The 21,741-nt window shown below is 44.0% G+C and overlaps 1 protein-coding gene across 2 annotated transcripts in view; it reads left to right on the forward strand.

Moving 5' to 3' along the window:
• The window catches only part of LOC144601745 (interleukin-17 receptor E-like), a 51,152-nt gene extending 29,627 nt beyond the window's left edge, over nt 1–21,525 (forward strand). The window contains exons 7-16 of one of the 2 annotated variants that reach the window (XM_078414094.1): nt 666–722; nt 2,730–2,796; nt 3,562–3,734; nt 7,203–7,250; nt 7,948–7,993; nt 11,173–11,321; nt 14,299–14,364; nt 18,383–18,434; nt 19,254–19,361; nt 19,580–21,525. In XM_078414094.1, coding sequence (XP_078270220.1) covers nt 666–722; nt 2,730–2,796; nt 3,562–3,734; nt 7,203–7,250; nt 7,948–7,993; nt 11,173–11,321; nt 14,299–14,364; nt 18,383–18,434; nt 19,254–19,361; nt 19,580–20,205 — 1,392 coding nt within the window. In that variant the 3' untranslated portion in view covers nt 20,206–21,525. The remainder of the gene's footprint in view (nt 1–665; nt 723–2,729; nt 2,797–3,561; nt 3,735–7,202; nt 7,251–7,947; nt 7,994–11,172; nt 11,322–14,298; nt 14,365–18,382; nt 18,435–19,253; nt 19,362–19,579) is intronic. The other variant, XM_078414096.1, reaches the window with a different exon arrangement.
• Nucleotides 21,526–21,741: the final 216 nt, after the last annotated feature.

Consider the following 21,741-nt stretch of genomic DNA (forward strand, 5'->3'; position numbering starts at 1 on the left):
AGATAACCACTTAAAGGTTATTTTGGAAATTGACAGGCTGAGAAAAAGTGTCTATTAAAGAAAAGTCTATTTAAAAACTTGTTTTCATGTAACTTCTCCATGGTAATCAATCACTGGTGTCTCATAAGGACATGGTCTGTCATTTTCACCAAAGGTGCCACTGATATTGACAAGCAATTGGTTCCAATGATACTTGTGCAATGATACTCTATTAAATAATGTAACATAGGCTTTTAGTATTCTTAGCTTTGTGACTGAGACCTGAAATTCTTTAGCCTCTAACCTGCTTATCCCCATTGACGCCATTGTTTATGTAACACCATTTTCTATAACATGAGGTTTCTCGGGGAAACATTTGCCTTCTCGTGTAGACTCGACTTAGACTCCCGTTGACAGTATAATTTTCATTAATTTAAGAGACAGTTTAATATATTGGCAGCACTCCTAGGTTTAATCTTTTGCTGGATATGAACTTTCGTACGTTATCCATTCTTAGTTTTGATAAGAAGTTGTAGGGCAAGGATACATCATGGACCGATGTAATTAGGTTGGGGCAAAAAGGCAGATTTACTCTTTGGTCATTTTCGGTTTAAGATGACTTTGCTCAGTGAATGGGTTTGTACATGATCTGTAACATTTTGAATGTCTTCTTGTGTTCCCTGTAGATTAACACCACATCTACCTTTTCCTATGATTACCTGCTTCCTTGCCTCTGCATCGAGGTAACTATGATGATTACCATCCAATATCAGTAAAGCCTATGTTTAGATTCATTACTATCAGTTAAGACTAATAAATGGCGTCTGAGTATATTAATAAGGATGAGTGTTTGGATAAAAACCAAAGAGATTATTAGCAAAGCCGCATTCTCCAACAAAAACCTTCAGGATGAGATGAGGAGGATAACGTACAGCGTTGAAACAGACCCTTTGGTCCAACTTGTCCTCTCTGACCAACATGCCCCATGTACACTAGTTCCATCTGCCTGCATTTGGGGCCCATATCCCACTAAACCTATCCTATCCATGTACATGTCTAAATCTTTCAAAAACGTTTGATAGAACCTGCCTCAACTACCTCCTCTGGCAACTCATTCCAAATGCCTACCACCTTTTGTGTAAAAAATAAAATTGCCCCTCAGGTTCCTATTAAGTTGTTCCCCCCTCACCTTAAACCTGTGTCCTCTGGTTTGCCATTAAACCTATGTCCTCTGATTCTTGATTGATGGACGATGTAATTCCCTTCCCTGCTTTTGAAAACTTTATTTTTGCTCTTTCTCCATCATCAAACAAAGTAATGTAACACTCTTCAGTCAAATTATTTTATTCTGTGGTCACCTCTGGTTAAAAGATAAATGTCGGTTTTCTCTTTCTTATTCAATGGATTGAGAGTCCAGGTTAAGTGAGTTGACCAAAGACTTTCCCCAGAAGTGTTCTTCACTCAACGGTAGAATTTCTGTCTTACAGCGCCAGAGACCCAAGTTCGATCCTGACTATGGGTGCTGTCTGTGATGAGTTTGTATGTTTTCCCTGTGACCTGGGTGGGTTTTCTCCAGATGCTCCGGTTTCCTTCCACACTCCAAAGACGTGGAGATTTGTAGGTTAATTGGTTTCTGTAAATTGTCCCTGGTGTTTAGGATGTTACTAGTGATTATTGTCATTGTTGGTCGGCACGGACTCAGTGGGCTGAAGGGCTTGTTTCCACACTGTATCTCTAAACTAAACTTAAAAATTAAACTCTATTTCATAACCGTTCAATTGTTACTTAGAATAATTCCCTCCTGAAATAGTCTTGCCTTCGCAATAAAGAACATTTCACAGGTGGGTGAAAGAAAGGATCTGTGGGAATGAATCTCTGCATGCCGACACTTTATTTAGTTATAGATTGTTTCAGCATAACCAGGTTGTGCACCCCTTCTAGAGGGCATGTTATATACCGGTGACCAAGCTTACCCCATGCTCATTTACCAACGGGACATTAGACTTAGCGAGACAGTGAGCAAGGAAAACAGTGAATAAATTATTTCCGTCAACAGGACAATGGGTAAAAGCATCTGGCTGATTTTCATCACTACGTCCCCTATCACACACAATGGCGCAGCGGTAGAATTGCTGCCTTACAGCGCCAGAGACCTGGGTTCAATCCTGACTACGGGTGCTATCTGTACCGAGTTTGTACATTCTCCCTTTAATCGCGTGAGTTTTCTCCGGGTGTTCCTGTTTCCTCCCACACTCCAAAGACTTACAGGTTTGTTGGTTGATTGGCTTCGGTAAAGATTGTAAATTGTCCCTAGTGTGTAGGCTAGTGCTAGTAAATGGGGTGATCGCTGGTCGGCACGCCGAAGGGCTTCTTTCTGCGTTGCATCTCTAAACTAAACTAAACCTCTAACCACTTCCTTAACCCCGAGAAATCAAAGCCAGTGGATGGTGCCTGACGCCCTGGATAGAATCTCATGTTGGCATGGGCCACAATAAGATGTACCCTCTCTGGTCAATGCCAACGCCGTTGGTGCTTTTACCCATTGTTCTGTTGAAGGAATGAATTTATTCTCTGTTTTCCTTGCTCCTTTTCTGATTAAGATTGCGTATTGTCCAGCTGGTAAATCACCATGAAGTAAGACTGGTCGCACTTCTTGTGATACCAGGGAGCATTTACCCATTTATGAATGTGTCCCCTGTATTGTAACGTTTGGAACAGCAGAGAATGATGACTGGTTTTTGTTCCTTTAGGCATTTTACCCTGGATCTGATAGTCACCGGACAACAGTCTGCCCCTTCACTGATGCTCCTGAAGCTTGTGAGTACACATTAATTAAACCTCACCACTTGACCATTATAACACTGGAAAACCTGATGACAAAAGGCTAGAAACTAATCTCGGGTAGTTCCAGAGAATGAGTGGGACTGGTTAGTTATCTATCCTTCCGGCTGTCTGTCTATAGGTCTATCTGTCTGTCTATAGATTTGTCTGTCTCTCTCTCATTTATCTAACTCTCTATTCTATCTAGTCTGTCTACCCATTTACCCATCTACCCAATCTGTCTGTCTACCCGTCTACCTGTGTCGACTGGTCTGGTCTGGTCTATCTATCTAGAATTGGACACCCAGTCTCCAGATGTTTGTGAGGAGGATTTTGCAAGGTTAGTTGGATTGAGAGCAACGTTGTCATGTCCAGACTCAATGCCAGGTTGTCTACCTACTAATATTACTACTTTGTTGCTTGCAAAATCTTCTCGGAGGGCATTTAAGAGCCAACTACATTGTCACAAATTGACCAGACTAAGTTTCCTCTCTGGCAGATGTATATTGGCAGGGAAGGAATCCAATGTCAACTGCTGTGTTTCATGCGTGAACAATCTAAATCCCACTAATTTCAAGGACATGCTTGTGAAGAGTACAATGATGCCATTGGTACTAATTGTGCAACTCTTTCAAAGAAAATGCATGACGGAGTGAATGGCCTCTTCCTAAGCTGGCAACTTCTAAGGTTCACAGCACAGCACGTTCCATTGAAAGCAACGTGAACAATGTTTGAATCTGTTCCATGAATCTTTCTCAACAGTCGGCCCTGATCTCTGGAGGTCGAGCAACTTCTCGGACCTGGCTCAACGTAAGAACAACATGGCTGTGCGTTATTTAGGAAAGTGCTTGATTGCACCTGAAGCAGTTCTCTGCTGGAAATCAAATGGATCCTGCGTGGAGTTTGCGGAGTCGGCCGCCAAGTATTTAAGGACTGTAAGTTAAAGCAGTACACTGCCACAAATAATTGGGAGGGATCTTACCATTAACGGTGAATGTCAGAGGGTTTGAGGGATGACTTTAATTTTAATGGATGGCCAATAGAGGCAGAAGCCTGCGAATTCTCAGGTAGTTTGGTCATTGGGTAATGTGTACATATTTAGCGCCTCAGTGCTAAAACCAAACCCTACACAAGAGGAATTCATAAAACATACTTCCAAAGTAGCAACAAGATATTTGATAGAAGAACGAACTGGTGACATTTTGGGTCGAGACCCTTCTTCAGACACGTTCTCGACCCGAAACATCACCCATTCCTTCTGTCCAGAGATGCTGCCTGCCCCGCTGAGTTACTCCAGCATTTTGTGTCTATCTTCAGTGTAAACCAGCATCGGCAGTTCCTTCCTTCAGTTGTCTGATAATAGATATACGGTAAGATAATATAGATATAAGATAATGATGATTTGAATGTGTAAGAAAATAACTGCAGATGCTGGTACAACTCAAAGGTATTTATTCAGAAAATGCTGGAGTATCTCAGCAGGTCAGGCAGCATCTCGGGAGAGAAGGAATGGGTGACGTTTCGGGTCGAATCCCTTCTTCAGACTGAAGAAGGGTCTCGACCCGAAATGACACCCATTCCTTCTCTCCTGAGATGCTGCCTGACCTGCTGAGTTACTCCAGCATTTTGTGAATAAATGATGATTTGAATGATTGCCTCTCTGCTCAGCTGTGTTCTGTTGTTTAAAACTAAGTCTGTGTTAGTTCATGGGAAATACTAAAACTGATGTAAACACTGTACTAGGTTTCACATTGATTGGCTGTTATAAAATGCTTGTACAAGCACATCTTAATTCTCAGGATTAGCTCAACAAAAACATTAATAGTACTGGGGCTTGTGGGGACATTTATAACCCTTGTTTAAACTACTATAGATTCATCTGCTTGACGTAGTGTTTAGTTTTGTGGCAGAGTTGTGTTCAGCTGGAATGTCAGGGAATAAACTATTCTGCAACTGTGAATTCCATCAATCTCTTTGAACAGTTTAATGGGAATTCAAACAAAAGTATCAGTTGTTGTTTCACAGTTGACATTTCCAGCACATTTATAAACAACAATGAAATATAATACAGTGCCAGAATAGTGGTGAACCTAATTTAATCAAATTGTAACTCCCTGAATTACTAAAGCATGCATTTTGCCTCAATATTTGATTTACTAGTACAGCTTGCAAGAAGTGTTTGGTTTAGTTTAGAGCTACAACATGGAAACAGGCCATTTGGCCCATTGAGGCTATGCCGACCATCTGTGTTAAATGACAGCTTTGTGTTAACCCAAAACCTCTAAACAGCAAGAGCTTGTATCTGAAAGACCATCTTTTAGCTTAAAGAGATGTAGCATTGAAATAGGCCCTTTGGCCCAGTGAGCCAACACAGACCATCACACTAGTTTTATGTTATCTCACTTTCACATCCACTCCTTACACACGAGGGGCAGTTTTACAGTGGCCAATCGACCTACAAATCCGCATGCCTTTGGGATGTGGGAGGAAACAGGACCCACGCGCATCACAGGGAGAACACAGACAGCACCAGAGGTCAGGATCGAACCCGAGTCTCTTGTGCAATAAGGCTCTGCTCTACCAGCTGCCCCTCTCAAGAACGATACTTGTGTGATAGATTTGGCACTCTGTCAACTCTGGGCAGCATTATTCCGCAAGATTCTGACTTTGAATGGAAACTGATTTTAGAATAGAGATTTTAGGAGGCATCCACGAGTCAACTACATTGGTGGATTGGTGGTCGTGGGCAGTGTAAGGACAGCAGGTTTGGATTTTCTGAAGGCATAATGAAAAGAGGTTTTTGTGACAATCTGATCTCAATCACTGATATTGGGTTTGCATTCCAAGTTTACGACTAGATATGTTTAAATTTGGTGGTGGGATTTCGAGATGCACCTCGAGATCCATTGGTCAGCCATTTGGAAAGGAGTCTTCTACCTTGTCTGCTACACTGCATACTACCCTAACTTTAAAGTTTCAAAGCATTGACCAAAAGTACACTAACAGAGCCCAGTTATGCACAACCAATAGCCTGAAGGCCACATCGACTCCGTGCCTCAGAGAGCAGGATCCACAAACCCCTGTTCCCTGCATTGACTTGCAGTGGGATTCTGAGGCTGGCTCCTGGTGCGTGGGGTCCAGTGCAGAACAGGGCCTTCCTTGTGTAAGCAGCGAGTCACGGTGACGCAGCGGTAGAGTTGCTGCCTTACAGCACCTGAGACCCGGGTTCGATCCTGACTACGTGCGTTGTCTGCGCAGAGTTCATACGTTCTCCCCATGGGTTCTCCCCGGTTTCCTCCCACACTCCAAAGATGTACAGGTTTGTAGGTTAATTGGCTGTGGTAAAGATTGTGAATTTTCCCGTGTGTGTGCGCGTGTGTGGGATAGCGCTATTATACCGGGACAGCATGTTGGCGCAGACTTGATGGGCGGAAGGGCCTATCTCTGCATTGTGTCTCGAAACTAAACTAAAATAAAATAAAATAAACTATGTCCCCTCTCTGAAATCCTCAGCCAGCCAGCCAAGCCACATTCCCAGGTTTAGTGGCTGTCAAAGCTGCCAAGAAATGTATTTTTCGTTCTCTTCAAAATTCTCCTTGTCTCCATTCTTTTGTTGGAATTTCTGAGCCTTGGTAAATCCAGCTCACTGTGGTTAACATTGTGGAGTGAGTGGGTTAACTCCAGAGATCTCCTCAACATTATATTTACATGGCTGATCTGTCTTCTGTCACAACTCCATTAAGCACAGAGGAGTGCAGGTTTGAAATGGATTAGGCTTATCAATTTAATTTTAAAATTGAAATTAAAAAATATTGGCATCCGTAATCCCAGCAAAATGAAAGTTCTCCCTAATTATTAAAATGCTGAAAAGTGTAGCAACAGTTTTTCAAGTAATCAGACTAAGAAAGTAACACTTTGGAGTACTGATTTGGCACTGTAATAGCACTGGAGTTAGTATCAGACCAGTGGGTGGAACAGTGGCACAGCAGGAGGGTTACTGCCTCACAGCGCCAGAGACCCAGGTTCGATCCTGACCACGGGTGCTGTCTGTACGGAGTTTGTATGTTCACCATGTGACCACGTGGGTTTTCTCCGGGTGCTCCAGTTTCCTCCCACATTCCGAAGACGTACAGGTTTTGTAGGTTAATTGGCTGTGGTAAAATTGTAAAGACGTCCCTCGTGTGTAGGATAGTGATAGTGTACGAGGTGATCGCTGGTCAGCACGGACTCAGTGGGCCAAAGGGCCTGTTTCCATGCTGTGTTGCTAAAATAAAGTTCAGTCATTCCTCAAATGTTATTTGGACATGATCTGTTTAGATTTGGTGATCCAGTTGGAATAATATGAATGCTTCAGACATTCACTTTAAATAATAATTGATCATTTATTTTCCTCTACTTCACAGGGTTATGTGTTTGAAAGTGTTGACAAACATTCTCAGATGTGTTTCAAGGTAATCTTGCTGTTAAAAGAATTTGAAACCTTTGTTTCAGGGTTCTGACATGATACGTATAGGTGGGAGGGAAGGTTTTTTTTTTGCCTTTTCAATGAGGGAAGACTTAACAACAATGCTTCGACGAGGACATTCTTGAGACATTGTCCGATGAGATTATCTAGAAACGATCAAGGAGTCTTTAAACACAGGGATCCTTTCTGGTGCAATCGTACTGAACCAGCAATGGTTTGTAGATTAGGAACTAGGTTTAAATCGACATGGTGGTGCAGTGGTAGGATCGCTGCCTCACAACTCCAGAGTCCCAGGTTCGATCCTGACTACGGATGCTGTCTGTACGGAGTTTGTACGTTCACCCCTTGACCGCGTTGGTTTTCTCCGGGTGCTCCGGCTTCCTTGCATACTCCAAAGATGTACGGGTTTATAGGTTAATTGGCTTTGATAAGTTGTAAAATTGTCCCTAGTGTATGGGATAGTGCTAGTGGGTGATCAGGGTCGGCGTGGACCCGGTGAGCTGAAGGGCCTGTTTCCGTGCTGTTTCTCTCCAATAACACGCTTGATAAAGAGCGTGCCATTTCAGATCATCCATGAAAATTATTTTTAAGCGTAGTAATTGTCTCAAGTATTTCTTTTGGACTCGATTACCTTCAATTTGCGGCCAGGACATGCATAACATTATCTCTTTGTTCGTTTGCAGTTTAAGCACAAAAACAGCAGCCACGTTGAATGCCGAAACAAGCCTGGTGCGTGAGTCTTTTGTTTTTAGATTTCTGATCAAACGTTTTGAAATGGCCATATGTGAGGTGGGGGGGGGGGGGGGGGGGAGGGAGGACACAAGTGCTGGAGTAACTCGGCAGGTCAGGCAGCATCTCTGGTGAACTTGGGCAGGGGATATTTTGGGGTCGAGACAAAAGAGCGAAGAAGGGTCTCAACCCGAAACGTCGCCTGTCTTTGTTCTCCGGAGATGCTGCCTGACCCTCTGAGTTTTGTATTAATTAATCAAATTAAACTTTATTCAGAATGACGAAAAAAATATATACAAAACAAAAATATGCAAAAATTCTTCCGACATGTTCAGCAACTATACGTGCATTCATTAGCGTTGTATTTAGTAGTGTTCACAGAAATATCCTTATACCCGGCATCCTTGCCACTGGGGTGCCATCCCTTCCCTCGTTTGAGGGGTGTCTCCACCACACTCTGCCCCCCAAAAGTCCAGCCACGGAAGGAACCTAAACTGTGGCACTCCCCCACTGAGTTACACCAGCACTTTGTGTCCTCTGGCGTATTCATGTGCAGTTCTCTGTTTTACAAGTGTGAGGGGGAGGTTTAGTCATTCGGCATTCGGGCAGAATGAAAATAGACCTGTTTATCAGGAAGGTCTGCCTGTCGGCCCTTGTTATATAATATGTAACTAAGTGCTTTGACTCCGATACACTGACGTGGATATTGTGTAAGGGTGTCATGTGTGGGTATCATGTGGCCCTGCTCATTGTCCTGACAAGCCTACTATCATTCACCATCCCTCACAATCCCACGCATCTCCAAGTCTCTTGCTGTTACTCTCCAATTCCTGGCAGGGCCTTCAAGAGCATACACATAGGGACAAAATTACTGTAAAATAAACTCTAAAAGGCTTTGAAATATATATGTATAAGAAAATAACTGCAGATGCTGGTGCAAATCGAAGGTATTTATTCACAAAATGCTTGAGTAACTCAGCAGGTCAGGCAGCATCTCGGGAGAGAAGGAATGGGCGATGTTTCGGGTCGAGACCCTTCATGGGCCTCCTCCAGTGCCATAGTGAGGCAAACTGGAAATTGGAGGAACAGCACCTCATATTTCGCCTGGGCAGCTTGCAGCCCAGTGGTATGAACATCGACTTCTTCAACTTTAGATAGCTCCTCTGTCCCTCTCTTCCCCTCCCCCTTCCCAGATCTTCCTCTATCTTCCTGTCTCCACCTATATCCTTCCTTTGTCCCGCCCCCCCTGACATCAGTCTGAAGAAGGGTCTCGACCCGAAACATCGCCCATTCCTTCTCTCCCGAGATGCTGCCTGACCTGCTGAGTTACTCCAACATTTTGTGAATAAATACCTTGAAATATATATGTGTCAGAGCATTGCAGCTAATGGTCATAAATGCGTTTTAGCAAATGAAAACTTTAGGCACTATTTTTGAGGGGAAACAGTTTTAGCATCCAAGTGATTCCTTTTCCAAGTCGGCTGAAGAAGGGTCTCGACCCGAAACGTCACCCATTCCTTCTCACCAGAGATGCTGCCTGTCCCGCTGAGTTACCCCAGCATTTTCTGCCTCTCTTTGATTCCTTTTCAATATGGAATTCCCAAGAGATGTTTACATCTGCCTGCAGAGCTCCGAGAGTGACACACGGTGCCGGAGTAACTCAGCGGGTCAGGCAGCATCTCTGGAGAACACGGATATGTGACGTTTTGGGTCGGAACCCTTCTTCAGACTTTGAGAGTGATTGACCTTGGCCTGGTTTGAGAAGCAAGTGACCTACCCTCCATACACTATACAGGTTGAAATTCAAGGCTTGAACTTATTGCAGTACATCTCTTTACTCTGCTGGGCTGTCCTGTTCTATGCAATAGTTTGTACTTGGAATCTGGTGTCCTGCTTACCAGACTCCAAGCTTTTACATTGGAGGTGAATCAAAATTAACCAGCCAGTGTTTTACTTCCATGGCACCTGTTCTGATCTGTACCTCTGGCCTCTTCCAGGTATCATCTGCTCCTTTAATTTTAAGCATAGTTTTTTTTTAGATAATTTAGTTTAGAGATACAACGTGGAACCAGGCCCTTTGCCCCTGAGTCTGAGCGATCAGCGATAACCCACGCACTAGTTCTATCCCACACACTAGGGACAATTTACCCAATTAACCTACAAAAACCTGCTCATCTTTGGAATGTGGCAGGAACCGGAGCACCTGGAGAAAACCCACGTGGTCGCAGCGAGAACTCACAAACTCCATACAGACAGCACCTGTAGTCAGGATCGAACCCGGGTGTCTGGCACTGTAAGGCTATTACTGCACCAGCATATCACCCACAATAGCCAACGGGATGTTTTGGGAGTGTGATTTTACGGCTTTAGCAGGTAAATAGAAACAAGCAGGATTTCCGTACATGCTGTTGGCAGTGTGAGTCTTCTTCATTTTACAACAGTATACTGCCCATAGTCTCACACATATCCACAAGGCTAATAAGATAATGAAAATATCACATGACACAAATCACAACATGCTGGTACTCAGTTCTTAAAGTTACAGTTACCATTATATACACTATTATATACACTACACTGCTCTCCCCTTAGAAAAGAAAATAACTTGTAAATTAGTCAAACCAGAATAATTTTATAAATTTAATTTGACGACTGGTTTACGCATTCCTTCTGATCTGCTGAGTGGTTTAGGGGGTGTGTCAGGGTGTGGTTCTAAAGGAGAGTCAAGTTCAGGATCATTTACCTTTGTAAACTCCGCACAGACAGCACCCGTTGTCAGGATCGAACCTGGGTCTCTGGTGCTGTGAGGCAGCAACTCTACCTCTGTGCCACTGACACCCATATAAGAGTAGGTGATAAATTCCAACCCTGTCCTGGGTTTGGTAGTGAGAGGTAGATTATGGAGACAAAATCATTCTGGATCCTTGATTCTGCTGTTCAGCTTCCTTGGATAAGAACACATTGCCACGATCTTCATCTGTGCAATGGTGCCTGATGTTGGGGCTTGTTAGGGCAGTGAATGGGCAAATGATCAATTCCCATAAAAACTGCCGATAATGGAATGGCCCAAGTTAGAATTCTTTGGTGAATAAAGTATGTCTTAACTTGAAATAAACTGCAGTACAGCTCACTGCTACTAATTATTGTCAGCTTCTAAACTGATATTCCTTCTTTTTCAGACACTGATTGGAACGTAACCATGGAGACAGAATCGAACAAGCTCGTGCTCGCGTTTGCTTCACATTTCCCAGCATCCTTCAGTGCTGTCCTGTGTAAGCCGGTGGGGGATGAGTGCAAAAACGCAAGCCAGATCTATTCCAAGCACCAGGTTAGTCATGCAGCATCATTTCTAGAGCCTTTTTAGTTTAGAGAAGCAATGCAGAAACAGGCCCTTCGGCCCATCGAGTCTATGCCGATCAGCGACCAGCGTCTCAGTCCCAAGAGCTAATTAATTTCAATAATTGCTTCGTTTTTTGTATTGTATTGTATTTTTTACTAACATAACTGTAAGTTATTTGCACAGCAGTTTTGCAAGAAATTGCAGTTTAATTTAGAGATACAGCATGGAAACAGGCCCTTTGGCCCACCAAGTCCATGCTGACCAGTGACCCCCGCACACTAACACTATCCTACGCACATGAGGGAGAATTTTACAATTTTACTAAGCCAATTAAACCTGTACATCTTGGGAGTGTAGGAGGAAACCGAAGCTCCTGGGGAAAACCCACGCAGATCGCGGGCAGACGTACAATCTCTGTACAGACAGCAGCCGTGGTCAGGACCGAACCCGAGTCTCTCTTGCTGTAGTCTCTACCGCTGCGCCACCGTGCCGCCGTATTGTGGACGTAACTCAGACCATCACACAAACCATCCTCCCTTCCATCGATTCCATCTACATTCACGCTGTCACGGCAAGGCCACCAGCACAATCAAGGAACAGTCTCATCCCAGTCACTCCCTCTTCTCCCTTCTCCCATCAGGCAGGAGATCCAGAAATTTGTAATTCCAGATTCAGGAACAGTTTCTTCCCGGCTGTTATCAGACAACTGAATGGTTCTCTCATCAGCTAGTGTCCTGACCTCCCATCTACCTCATTGGGGACCTTTGAACATTCTTTAATCGGAACTGATCGGACTTCAATGTTATATATTTGCACTAAATGTAGCATCCTTATCTGTGCACTGTGGGCGGTTTGCTTTCTATTCATGTAAAGTCTTTTCTTTGACTGAATAGCATACAAAACAGAAGCTTTTCATAAGTTCTCAGAGCAGAATTAGGCCGTTCGGCCCATCAAGTCTATTCTGCCATTCAATCATGGCTGATCTATCTTTCCCTCTCAACCCCATTCTTCTGCCTTCTCCCCATAACCCTTGACACCTGTATCTTGGTACACATAACAATAAAAAAACTAAACTAAAGGCCCCAAAGTGAAAAATATTGTTCTGTCATTGCTTACCTTGACATAAATATATGAAAAGACAAGGAAAGATGACCTGTGGTAGTGCTTGGGTGGCCTCCAGTGTGCCATGTGCAGCTGTGTTTTCAAGATACACTCGTTCAACCTCATCTGAACCCTGCTAGTTTCCTGAGAGAGGTGAAGAAAATGATAAGGCACTTATTCAAAGAGGAAATCTCTGGGAGATTCCTCTATCATCAACAGAATTTGGTCCAGGAAATTGGTGATAATGATTAATGCGATCTGCTTCTTGCCGGAAAAAGATCCAAGATTTCAGTGAATCAGGCTCCAAATGTTAATGAGGCCTGAGTTCTGACATCCAACTTCAGTCTGTCCAAACACTACTGATTGGAACAGACCTCCGAGTCAAACACAATCAGTTCTCACCGTCATCTTAGAAAACCTGATCTAATCACCCTCAAGGGTTCGAGGTCAATTTATTGTCACATGCACCAATTAAGGTACAGTGAAATTTGAGTTACCTGCCCTGCCCTAAAGCGTAGAGTCCCAGATTTTTAAATTCTATCTTGATAACTAAAATCTTTGCATGAGTATAGTTGTCCTCTGTACCTGTTCCAGCGATAGTGCGACACAGTAGCACAGCAGGTACAGTTACTGTCACACAATGCCAGAGACCAAGGTTCCATCTGAGTGGTGTCTGCATGAAGTTTGCGCCTTTTCCCTTTTCCTTTTTCCCTGTGACCCATTTCCTCGGGATGCTCCAGTTTTCTCCCACACCCCAGAGATGTGGAGGTTAATTGGCCTCTGTAAAATTGCCCCCACTGTAGAGGAACTGGATGCAAAGCTAGGAATAACATAGAACTAATACAAATAGGTGATCAGTGGTCAGCGTGGACTCGGTGAGCTGAATGGGTCTGTTTCCATGCTGTATCTTTCACTCATAAGGTCATAAGCGATAGGAGTAGAATTAGGCCATTCGGCCCATCAAGTCTACTCCGCCATTCAATCATGGCTGATCTATCTCTCCGTCCTAACCTCATTCTCCCGCCTTCTTCCCATAACCTCTGACACCTGGAGTAATCAAAAATCTATCTATTTCTGCCTTAAATATATCCACTGACTTGGCCTCCACAGCCTTCTGTGGCAATTCAATACCAAAACTGGAAACAATATTCTGATTGAGATCAGACTGTGGTCTTGTTCAAAGGCAAGGGAATGTGCTTTGACTCGCAGTCAATTATGGTGTGAATGTGCATCAATAAACTATTTACCCTTGTCATTACTTCATAGCATGACTCAAAAGGCCACAGAGATCTTCAATGTCCCAACCTTCCTCCACCTCCCTTAATAACATCTCCTGAAAGCTGTATCTATTTATAACCTTTAGTCTATTTCCAGCTAGTTGCCGATTAACAGAATACTTTAAATGTTTTCTTTACCCTGGCTATGGATTATGTACAGAACCTGGACAAGAAAAAGATTCTTGACCGATTTCCCCTTCACTGTGCCTTTCAACAAAGGCTGAATAATTTCCATTCCTCTAGTCTGTTAATTCTAGTTCACAGACCAGACTTAGATGAAAAGCACTGGAAATTGTAAGATCAGATTTATTGTGAAAAGGGGGTGAGCTTCCTAGAATTACTTACAACTGGTAAAAAGAAGGCATTTAACTATAGTTTAGCTTATTATTGTCACGTCTACCGAGGTACAGGGCAAAGCATTTTTGTTGCCTGCTATCCAGTCAGCGAAAAGATTGTACATGATTACAATCAAGTTGTCCACAGTGTACAGTGTCAAGGGTATAACCATCAGTGCAAGATAATAGAGTTAGCATCAATTATATCCAGCGCTATGTTGCCCTGTGCTCATGGATTTCTTATCTTGACAGACGGAACTAAGCTCCCAGAAACTCCTTATGATCTTGCCTGTCAAAAGCCTCAAATTGTGTGTCAAGGTAAGTGAATTGATAATTGTGCTAAACAATTTGGTGCGTGTGTTGGGAGAGTGGTGGTGTGTTTTTCATTCTCTCGTTCTCCCGTTCTCCCCCATTCTGTCCCTCCCCTGGGTGTGAAGCGGAGTGTGGGGGAGAGAAATTGAGGGAAGCATTCAGGGTAAGGGTCACAGAGGCAGAAAGAAATGTCGGGTTTAAGGGAGGGAAATCATGGAAGAGGTGTGCAAGGAGGAGGGAGCGCGGAGGATAAGGTGTGTTTGTCCATACGGGTGTTTAATGTTGTGATTATATCTGTGTGTGTGTGTAGAGAGAGAGAGAGAGTATGTAGGCACAAGAGACATGAAATGCCGGATTCTTGAGCAAAAACCAAAATGCTGGGGGCACTCGGTGTACAGGGCATTGGTGAGACCACACCTGGAGTATTGCGTACAGTTTTGGTCTCCTAATCTGAGGAAAGGCATTCTTGCCATAGAGGGAGTACAGAGAAGGTTCACCAGATTGATTCCTGGAATGGCAGGACTTTCATATGAAGAAAGACTGGATAGACTCGGCTTGTACTCGCTGGAATTTAGAAGATTGAGGGGGGATCTTATAGAAACTTACAAAATTCTTAAGGGGTTGGACAGGCTAGATGCAGGAAGATTGTTCCCGATGTTGGGGAAGTCCAGAACAAGGGGTCACAGTTTAAGGATAAGGGGGAAGTCTTTTAGGACCGAGATGAGAATGTTTTATTTCACACAGAGAGTGGTGAATCTGTGGAATTCTCTGCCACAGAAGGTAGTTGAGTGAGGCCAGTTCATTGGTTATATTTAAGAGGGAGTTAGATGTGGCCCTTGTGGCTAAAGGGATCAGGGGGTATGGAGAGAAGGCAGGTACGGGATACTGAGTTGGATGATCAGCCATGATCATATTGAATGGCGGTGCAGGCTCGAAGGGCCGAATGGCCTACTCCCGCACCTATGTTTCTATGTTTCTATGTATCTATGTTAGGCAGCATCTGTGGAGAGAATGGACAGATGATATTTTGGGTTGGGATTCTTCTTCAGGCTGTAAGGGGAGAAAGCTGGGAATGAGGGGCAGATGTGTGGCAAAGCCTAGCTAGTTCTGGTGGTTACAGAAGTGTGTGTGTGTTGGGGGTGGGGTGATTGTCAGATGGGTGGAGACGGTGACAAACGCTGGAGGTGTAAAGGAAAGAAGAGGTGTAATGAAAAATAAAACCAGAGGGATGGATATGGGTGGAAGGGGAAAGAGGGGAGATTAAAGAGAAATGGGGGACTCAGAGATGGGAGTGGTGGCCGACGAAGGCAAGGAAGAAAGGAAATGGACAGGGTGACTGGGGTGATGAGAGAAATATGTTGCCAACTAGTGTGGTGGGAGGCGGAGGTGAAGCGATGGAAAGGTAAGGTTATCAACTTAAAATTGGAGGTATTTATTTCACAAAATGCTGGAGTAATTCAGCAGGTCAGGCAGCATCTCAGGAGAGAAGGAATGAGATGCTGCCTGACCTGCTGAGTTACTCCAGCATTTTGTGAAATAAATACCTTCGATTTGTACCAGCATCTGCAGTTATTTTCTTACACAACTTTAAATTGGAAGTAAGTTGGGGAGAGGGACTTTGTGTCATTGTGCACTAAGATTCTGCTGCATAGCCTGGTCTTCTCTTGTCCACATGTCATTGGGCTCTGTCAAGTCTTTGTGGTAACTGGAGTGCAATAGCCATCCCTCGCCAAAATAAATCACACACAGGCATCTTCCACTCCTCATGACTGGAGCATAAACAAGTCAACCTTGACGCTGAGGATCACCTACAAAAGAAGAAATAAGTCAAAGCTTTAAAGCAATGGGCCGGAATAACATGTGCTGCTTAAATTCATAACTTGGCACAATAGTGCCATCTAGCTGAATGTAAGGGAATTTAACCTAGAATATACTGCAGACTTTATTGGGAGGATTCACTTAAGCCACTTCTCTCGCCTTACAGTCTGAAGACGAATCCAACCCAAGATGCCATCTGTCCATCTTCCTCCACAGATGCTGCCTAGCCTACTGAGTACCCCCAGCACTTTGATTTTTGCTGAAGAATCTAGCATTTTAAGTCCCTTGTGTCTACACACTCTCTCAACACACAGAGATATAATCACAGCATATACACACCTGTACGGGCAATCGCACCTTATCACACCCTCCTCCTCACCCACCTCTTCTTCCATGAGCCATGTTGCAAGCCATTTTTGTTAGTCTCTAAAGATGTTCCTGTTCCACTTTTGGGTCACTGTGGACCAGAGTTCTGCCCAATATAAAAAGGAAGACATAATCTGAAACTAACCCATCAGTGGTCAATGAGACCCAACTCAACCACAATACTGATCACCTTTCCATGCCCAGCATGACTTGTCCCAGGGATATTTACAGAGGAGAATAAAGGACATGGTCAGTGATTGCTATTGATTGGGAACAGAGGTACTACTGAGCAAATCACTGTCATTTGGATGAACCAGTGAGTTAAGCATATCCAACTCAACCTGAACATCACGCAAACCAACCTCCCTTCCATTGACTCCATACCTCACGCTGCCTCGGCAAGGCCAGCAGCATAATCAAGGACGTCGCACGCTGGCCACTCCCTCTTCTCCCCTCTCCCATCGGGCAAAAGGTATAGAAGTGTGAAAATGCACACCTCCAGATTCAGGGGAAGTTTCTTCCCAGTTGTTATCAGGCAACTGAATCATCCTAACACAACTAGAGAGCAGACCTGAACTACCATCTACCTCAATGGTGACCCGCGGACTATCCTTGATCGGACTTTACTGGCTTTACCTTGCACTAAACGTTATTCTCTTATCGTGTATCTGTACACTGTGGTGGCTCGATTGTAATCATGTATTGTTTTTCCGATGACTGGTTGGCACGCAGCAAAAGTGTTTCAATGTACCTCGGTACATGCAACAATAAACTAAACTGAACTAAGCTGAACCCAACCATTTTGAAAAAGCATAGACCTAACCTAATAATAATAATAATAATAATAATATATTCCTTTATTCGTCCCGCACCGGGGAAATATTATGAATCCAGGAGAGGAAACTGTTCCTGAGTCTGATGGTGCGCACTTTCAAGTTTCTGTACTTTCTGCCAGATGGGAGTGGGGAGAAGAGGGATTGACCTGGGTGGGGCAAATCTTTGATTACGCTGGCTGCTTTTACAAGGCTGCGTGAAGTGTAGATGGAGTTAATGGTGGGAAGTCTGATCTGTGTGGTGAACTGGATTGCATCCACATCTTTGCTTACCAATTCTGCACCATGGCAGAAAGTATTTGTTTCCAATGAGTGCTGATAAGGTCCAAAATGTAAGAAAATGAACTACAGTTTTAAGTTCATGAAGGATCAGATCCACTTCGCTGTGATCCATTTAGTGTAGCTTATCATGGCAACACAAGCCAAGGACAAAGAGCATTTGGTCTCCAATGGGAGCTCTGCCATAATTGCAATTGGCCATTGCAACATGTTATCTACACTAGATTATATATTAATTATACTTCTGTGCCCTTTGAAATGCGGATGCAATATTAGGAGTGGTGGACCCTGTAAGAAGAGGAATGCTATACCATACTGGTATAGTGTTAGTGTGTCAGAAATCGGCATAGTGTCCTGGCTGTTCAGCAAGAGGGAGCTCGTGGGGACTGAAGGAGGAAAGATAGTAATCATTTGGTCAGGGAAAAGCCAGGAAATGTACAGAGAGTGGAACATGTTGGACCCATGATACCCATCACCAAAAAAGCTACCAGACCCACTCCCCACTCTACCATAGAATGGATATGGGGGGAAAGCAGGAACGGGGTACTGACTTGATCAGCCATGATCATATTGAATGGCGGTGCTGGCTCAAAGGGCTGAATGGCCTACTCCTGCACCTATTTTCTATGTTTCTATGACACTGAAAAAAAAAAATAGGAGTGAAATCACTAACCACACAGTGTTGGCTGTAGAATTCAGTTAACATTGTCTTAAAATCTCTTACTCAGGTATGGCGTTCGGATGTGACTTTCTCTGGGAAGAAGCTGCTATGCCCACACTGTAAGTCTTGCAGAAAGCTCTACAATCTGCTTTTTAAAAATGTTATTGTATTACAGGTTGAACACCAAGTTTCCCCCACTGTCGGTTCCAGAACTTTTTTGGATTATCTGTTTTTTCTGGACCAACAGAGGTCTCGTGATAATTATATGACAATACACCCCTGGCCCGCTGTTACCACCCGTCCCGTGCCACTAAAGCACAGTGGAGTGCCAGAAACTTTAATGAAAGTTTATTTTATTTGTGGTGAATCTGTGGAATTCTTTGCCACAGAAGGCTGCAGAGGCCAAGTCAGTGGATATATTTAAGGCAGAGACAGATAGATTCTTGATCAGTACGGGTGTCAGGGGTTATGCGGAGAAGGCAGGAGAATGGGGTTAGGAGGGAGCGATAGATCAGCCACAATTGAATGGCGGAGTAGACTTGATGGGCCGAATGGCCTAATTCTGCTCCTACCACTTATATGATCTTATGATAAAACAAATATAAAATGTAAGCTGAATGTGACTGGATTGACCCGCTGATCCATTCCCGGATCCCACCGTCTCCTCGGCTGTTTGGAGCCCCAGCTTCCGACCCCACTACCAGCTCGCAAACGAACCCTTCTCCACCCAGCGCACGTTCCGGTAACACGGCTGCTGTTGCGGCCCACGTTGTAGCCCCTGGGGACAGCCCTTTCTTCAGGTCTCCACCCCCTCCTATTTCTGTAAATTCAAACAATGGGTGATTTCATTTCTATAGGGGTGCGCATTTCTGTCGGCATGGGGACCATTAGATGCTGCCTTCCCTCTCGTTGGTAAACACTCTTCCTCTGTTTTCCAGACACGCGGCAGTGGATGGGTCTGGGCCTCTTGGGCATGCTGGCTGTGTTAGTCATGGTCCTGTTGGTTGTATATGTGCTCTGGCAGTTTACAACCAAAGATGTGTCAGGTAAGATATAGAACGGAAGGAAGCCATTCAGTGTCTGTGCTTGCTCCATGATGCATCAGATAAGTGCCCTCGCTCTTCCCTATGTTCCTTCACATTTCTCAGTAGAAGTCCAATTCTGTCGTGCAAGTTAACGTTGAATCGATTTGCACCGACTCTGTCAGGCAATTCATTTTTAAACAATGATCCTAAATCTCCTCCTGCTGTTCAATGTTTTGCAGATCCACTCTGGAGCAGAACAGTCTTGTTGATGTACTCTCCAGACTCTGAGGAGCACAAGAGCTTGGTCTGCACTTTTGCCGATATTCTGAAGACCGAGTTGGAATGCAACGTCATCCTCGACCTGTGGGACAGTGGCAGTGTGGCAGAGATCGGCATAGTGTCCTGGCTGTACAGCAAGAGGGAGCTCGTGGAGACTGAAGGAGGAAAGATAGTAATCATTTGGTCAGGGAAAAGCCAGGAAATGTACAGAGAGTGGAACATGTTGGAGCCAGTATCGAAACTCGACCATGACGACCTACATGACCTTTTCAACACATCAATGGCTTGCATTTACAATGACATTTTAGGAAACAGGAACGTTGGAGATTACAGTATTATTTATTTCCGTGGACAATGTGGCAAAAAAAATATTCCAGACATGTTTGCCGAGATCCCTAAATACCAAATGCTGAAGGATTTTACAAGTTTTGTGCGACAACTGCAATCTGCCGTTGACCTGACTTGCAGCTTCAGGTTAAGCACAAAGTATTTGGTGCATAAAATCCTGAAGTCCGAAAAAATGCAAAGGCTGATGAGAAGTGTAGAACAGTCTAGAAAACTGCAGGACCAGAAGTCTCTTTGCTGAGAGGACCATTGAGAAAGACTTGAGGAAAGGGTTTCTCGGGTAATCAGAGAGAGAAAGGGAGGCAGAGACCTACCTTGCATCTCTTGGTTGCATCTATTCACATGTGGTTTGCAGGGAAGAACATCACCATTTATGTCAGATTGTTGTTCTCTCGAGGCTTAAATGCAATAATGACCTTACGAAGAATGTAACCCATGCAGCTGATGCTTAGAATGCAAGGGAGTCCGGCCCACAGACAGGGAGCAATTTGAGCTGCAGATATCTCTCGCTTTATTCATTGCTTGAAGGCAGCTTTGCAGAGACAACTCACACGGCTACAAAAATGAGAGAAGAAATATAAGACCCCAGAGTTCTGGATTCTCACATGTTCAATTGATTCAATGTGATTTTGTATCAGTAAGGAATAATTTGCTTCCTCAAAATGTTTGGCAAATTGCACACTAATTACAAAGTGATAGTTTGAAAGCGAATTATAGATATAATATGCACCAGCACCGTATACATTGTTAAGCCACATTGTTAGCATAGTTAGCTGTACATGGCAGCCGTGCCAACAGCCTGACTCGCCTTTTGTTGTTTTGGTCTGTGTTTACTTGTATGTTTTTAGTGTATCTTCAGTTTTGTATTATGTGGGGGGGGGGGAACCTTTTATATCTCTTGCCTCGACGGAGATGCGACTTTTTCATCGTATCTCCGTCTGCACTGCGGCTTTAACATTGTGGAGCTGGCGGTCCCTTTGTTATGGATCGACTGCGGGAGCTCTAACCGCAGGAGCTTCGACCGCCCCGACCGCGGGAGAAAAGGAGGAAAGAAGGTATAAGTTATTTGCCTTCCATCACAGTGGAGAATGTGAGGTCGATGAAAAAACAAGATGGCCGTGCTGCCTGCACTGGTGAGGACTCGGAGGGAGTGCCGTGAGCGCAGTGATATCTGTGTTTGCGGAGACATGGCTCTCTGAGGACATCCCGGAGTCTGGTGCGAGTGTGGATGGCTTTCTGACTGTTCGGGCGGACAGGGACTGCAGAGAGAGTGACAGCGGTCGGAACAACTCTGGCCACACCAAAACATCATCATAAAAATAATAGTGTTACTTTATCTAATAAAGTTGTTAAACTTCTCTCCAGGAGGCGTTGACAGAAGCCACTTCAGGCTGACCATCACATCCAATGCTCTCCATTGTAATGCACTGGAAGCACCTGGCCATGGATGGGCTCTGATCTTCCAGGCCTACTGCCTCCTGAGAAGCAAATTGATCTCAAAATCCATCAAGTACTGACAACAGCAAATTAAATTACCAAGCAGTATTATTCAACGTTAAAATGTGTGAGCTTCAGTTCTTGCTATTCAGTCACATTAATAAAGCCGTACTTTGTGGTTTTTGAGTGAAGATACCTGCTCCATTAATAAAACATCTTGCAAAGAAAATAGCCTCACGACCAATGTGGCTTCATCTTGAGATCCAGTGTAAACTTCGTGTGTCCAGTTTCAACAAAATAAGTCCATTTAATAAATTATGACCGCATAGGTGCAGAAGAA

The sequence above is a fragment of the Rhinoraja longicauda genome, chromosome 17 (assembly GCF_053455715.1).
Source record: "Rhinoraja longicauda isolate Sanriku21f chromosome 17, sRhiLon1.1, whole genome shotgun sequence".
Lineage (NCBI taxonomy): Eukaryota > Metazoa > Chordata > Chondrichthyes > Rajiformes > Arhynchobatidae > Rhinoraja > Rhinoraja longicauda.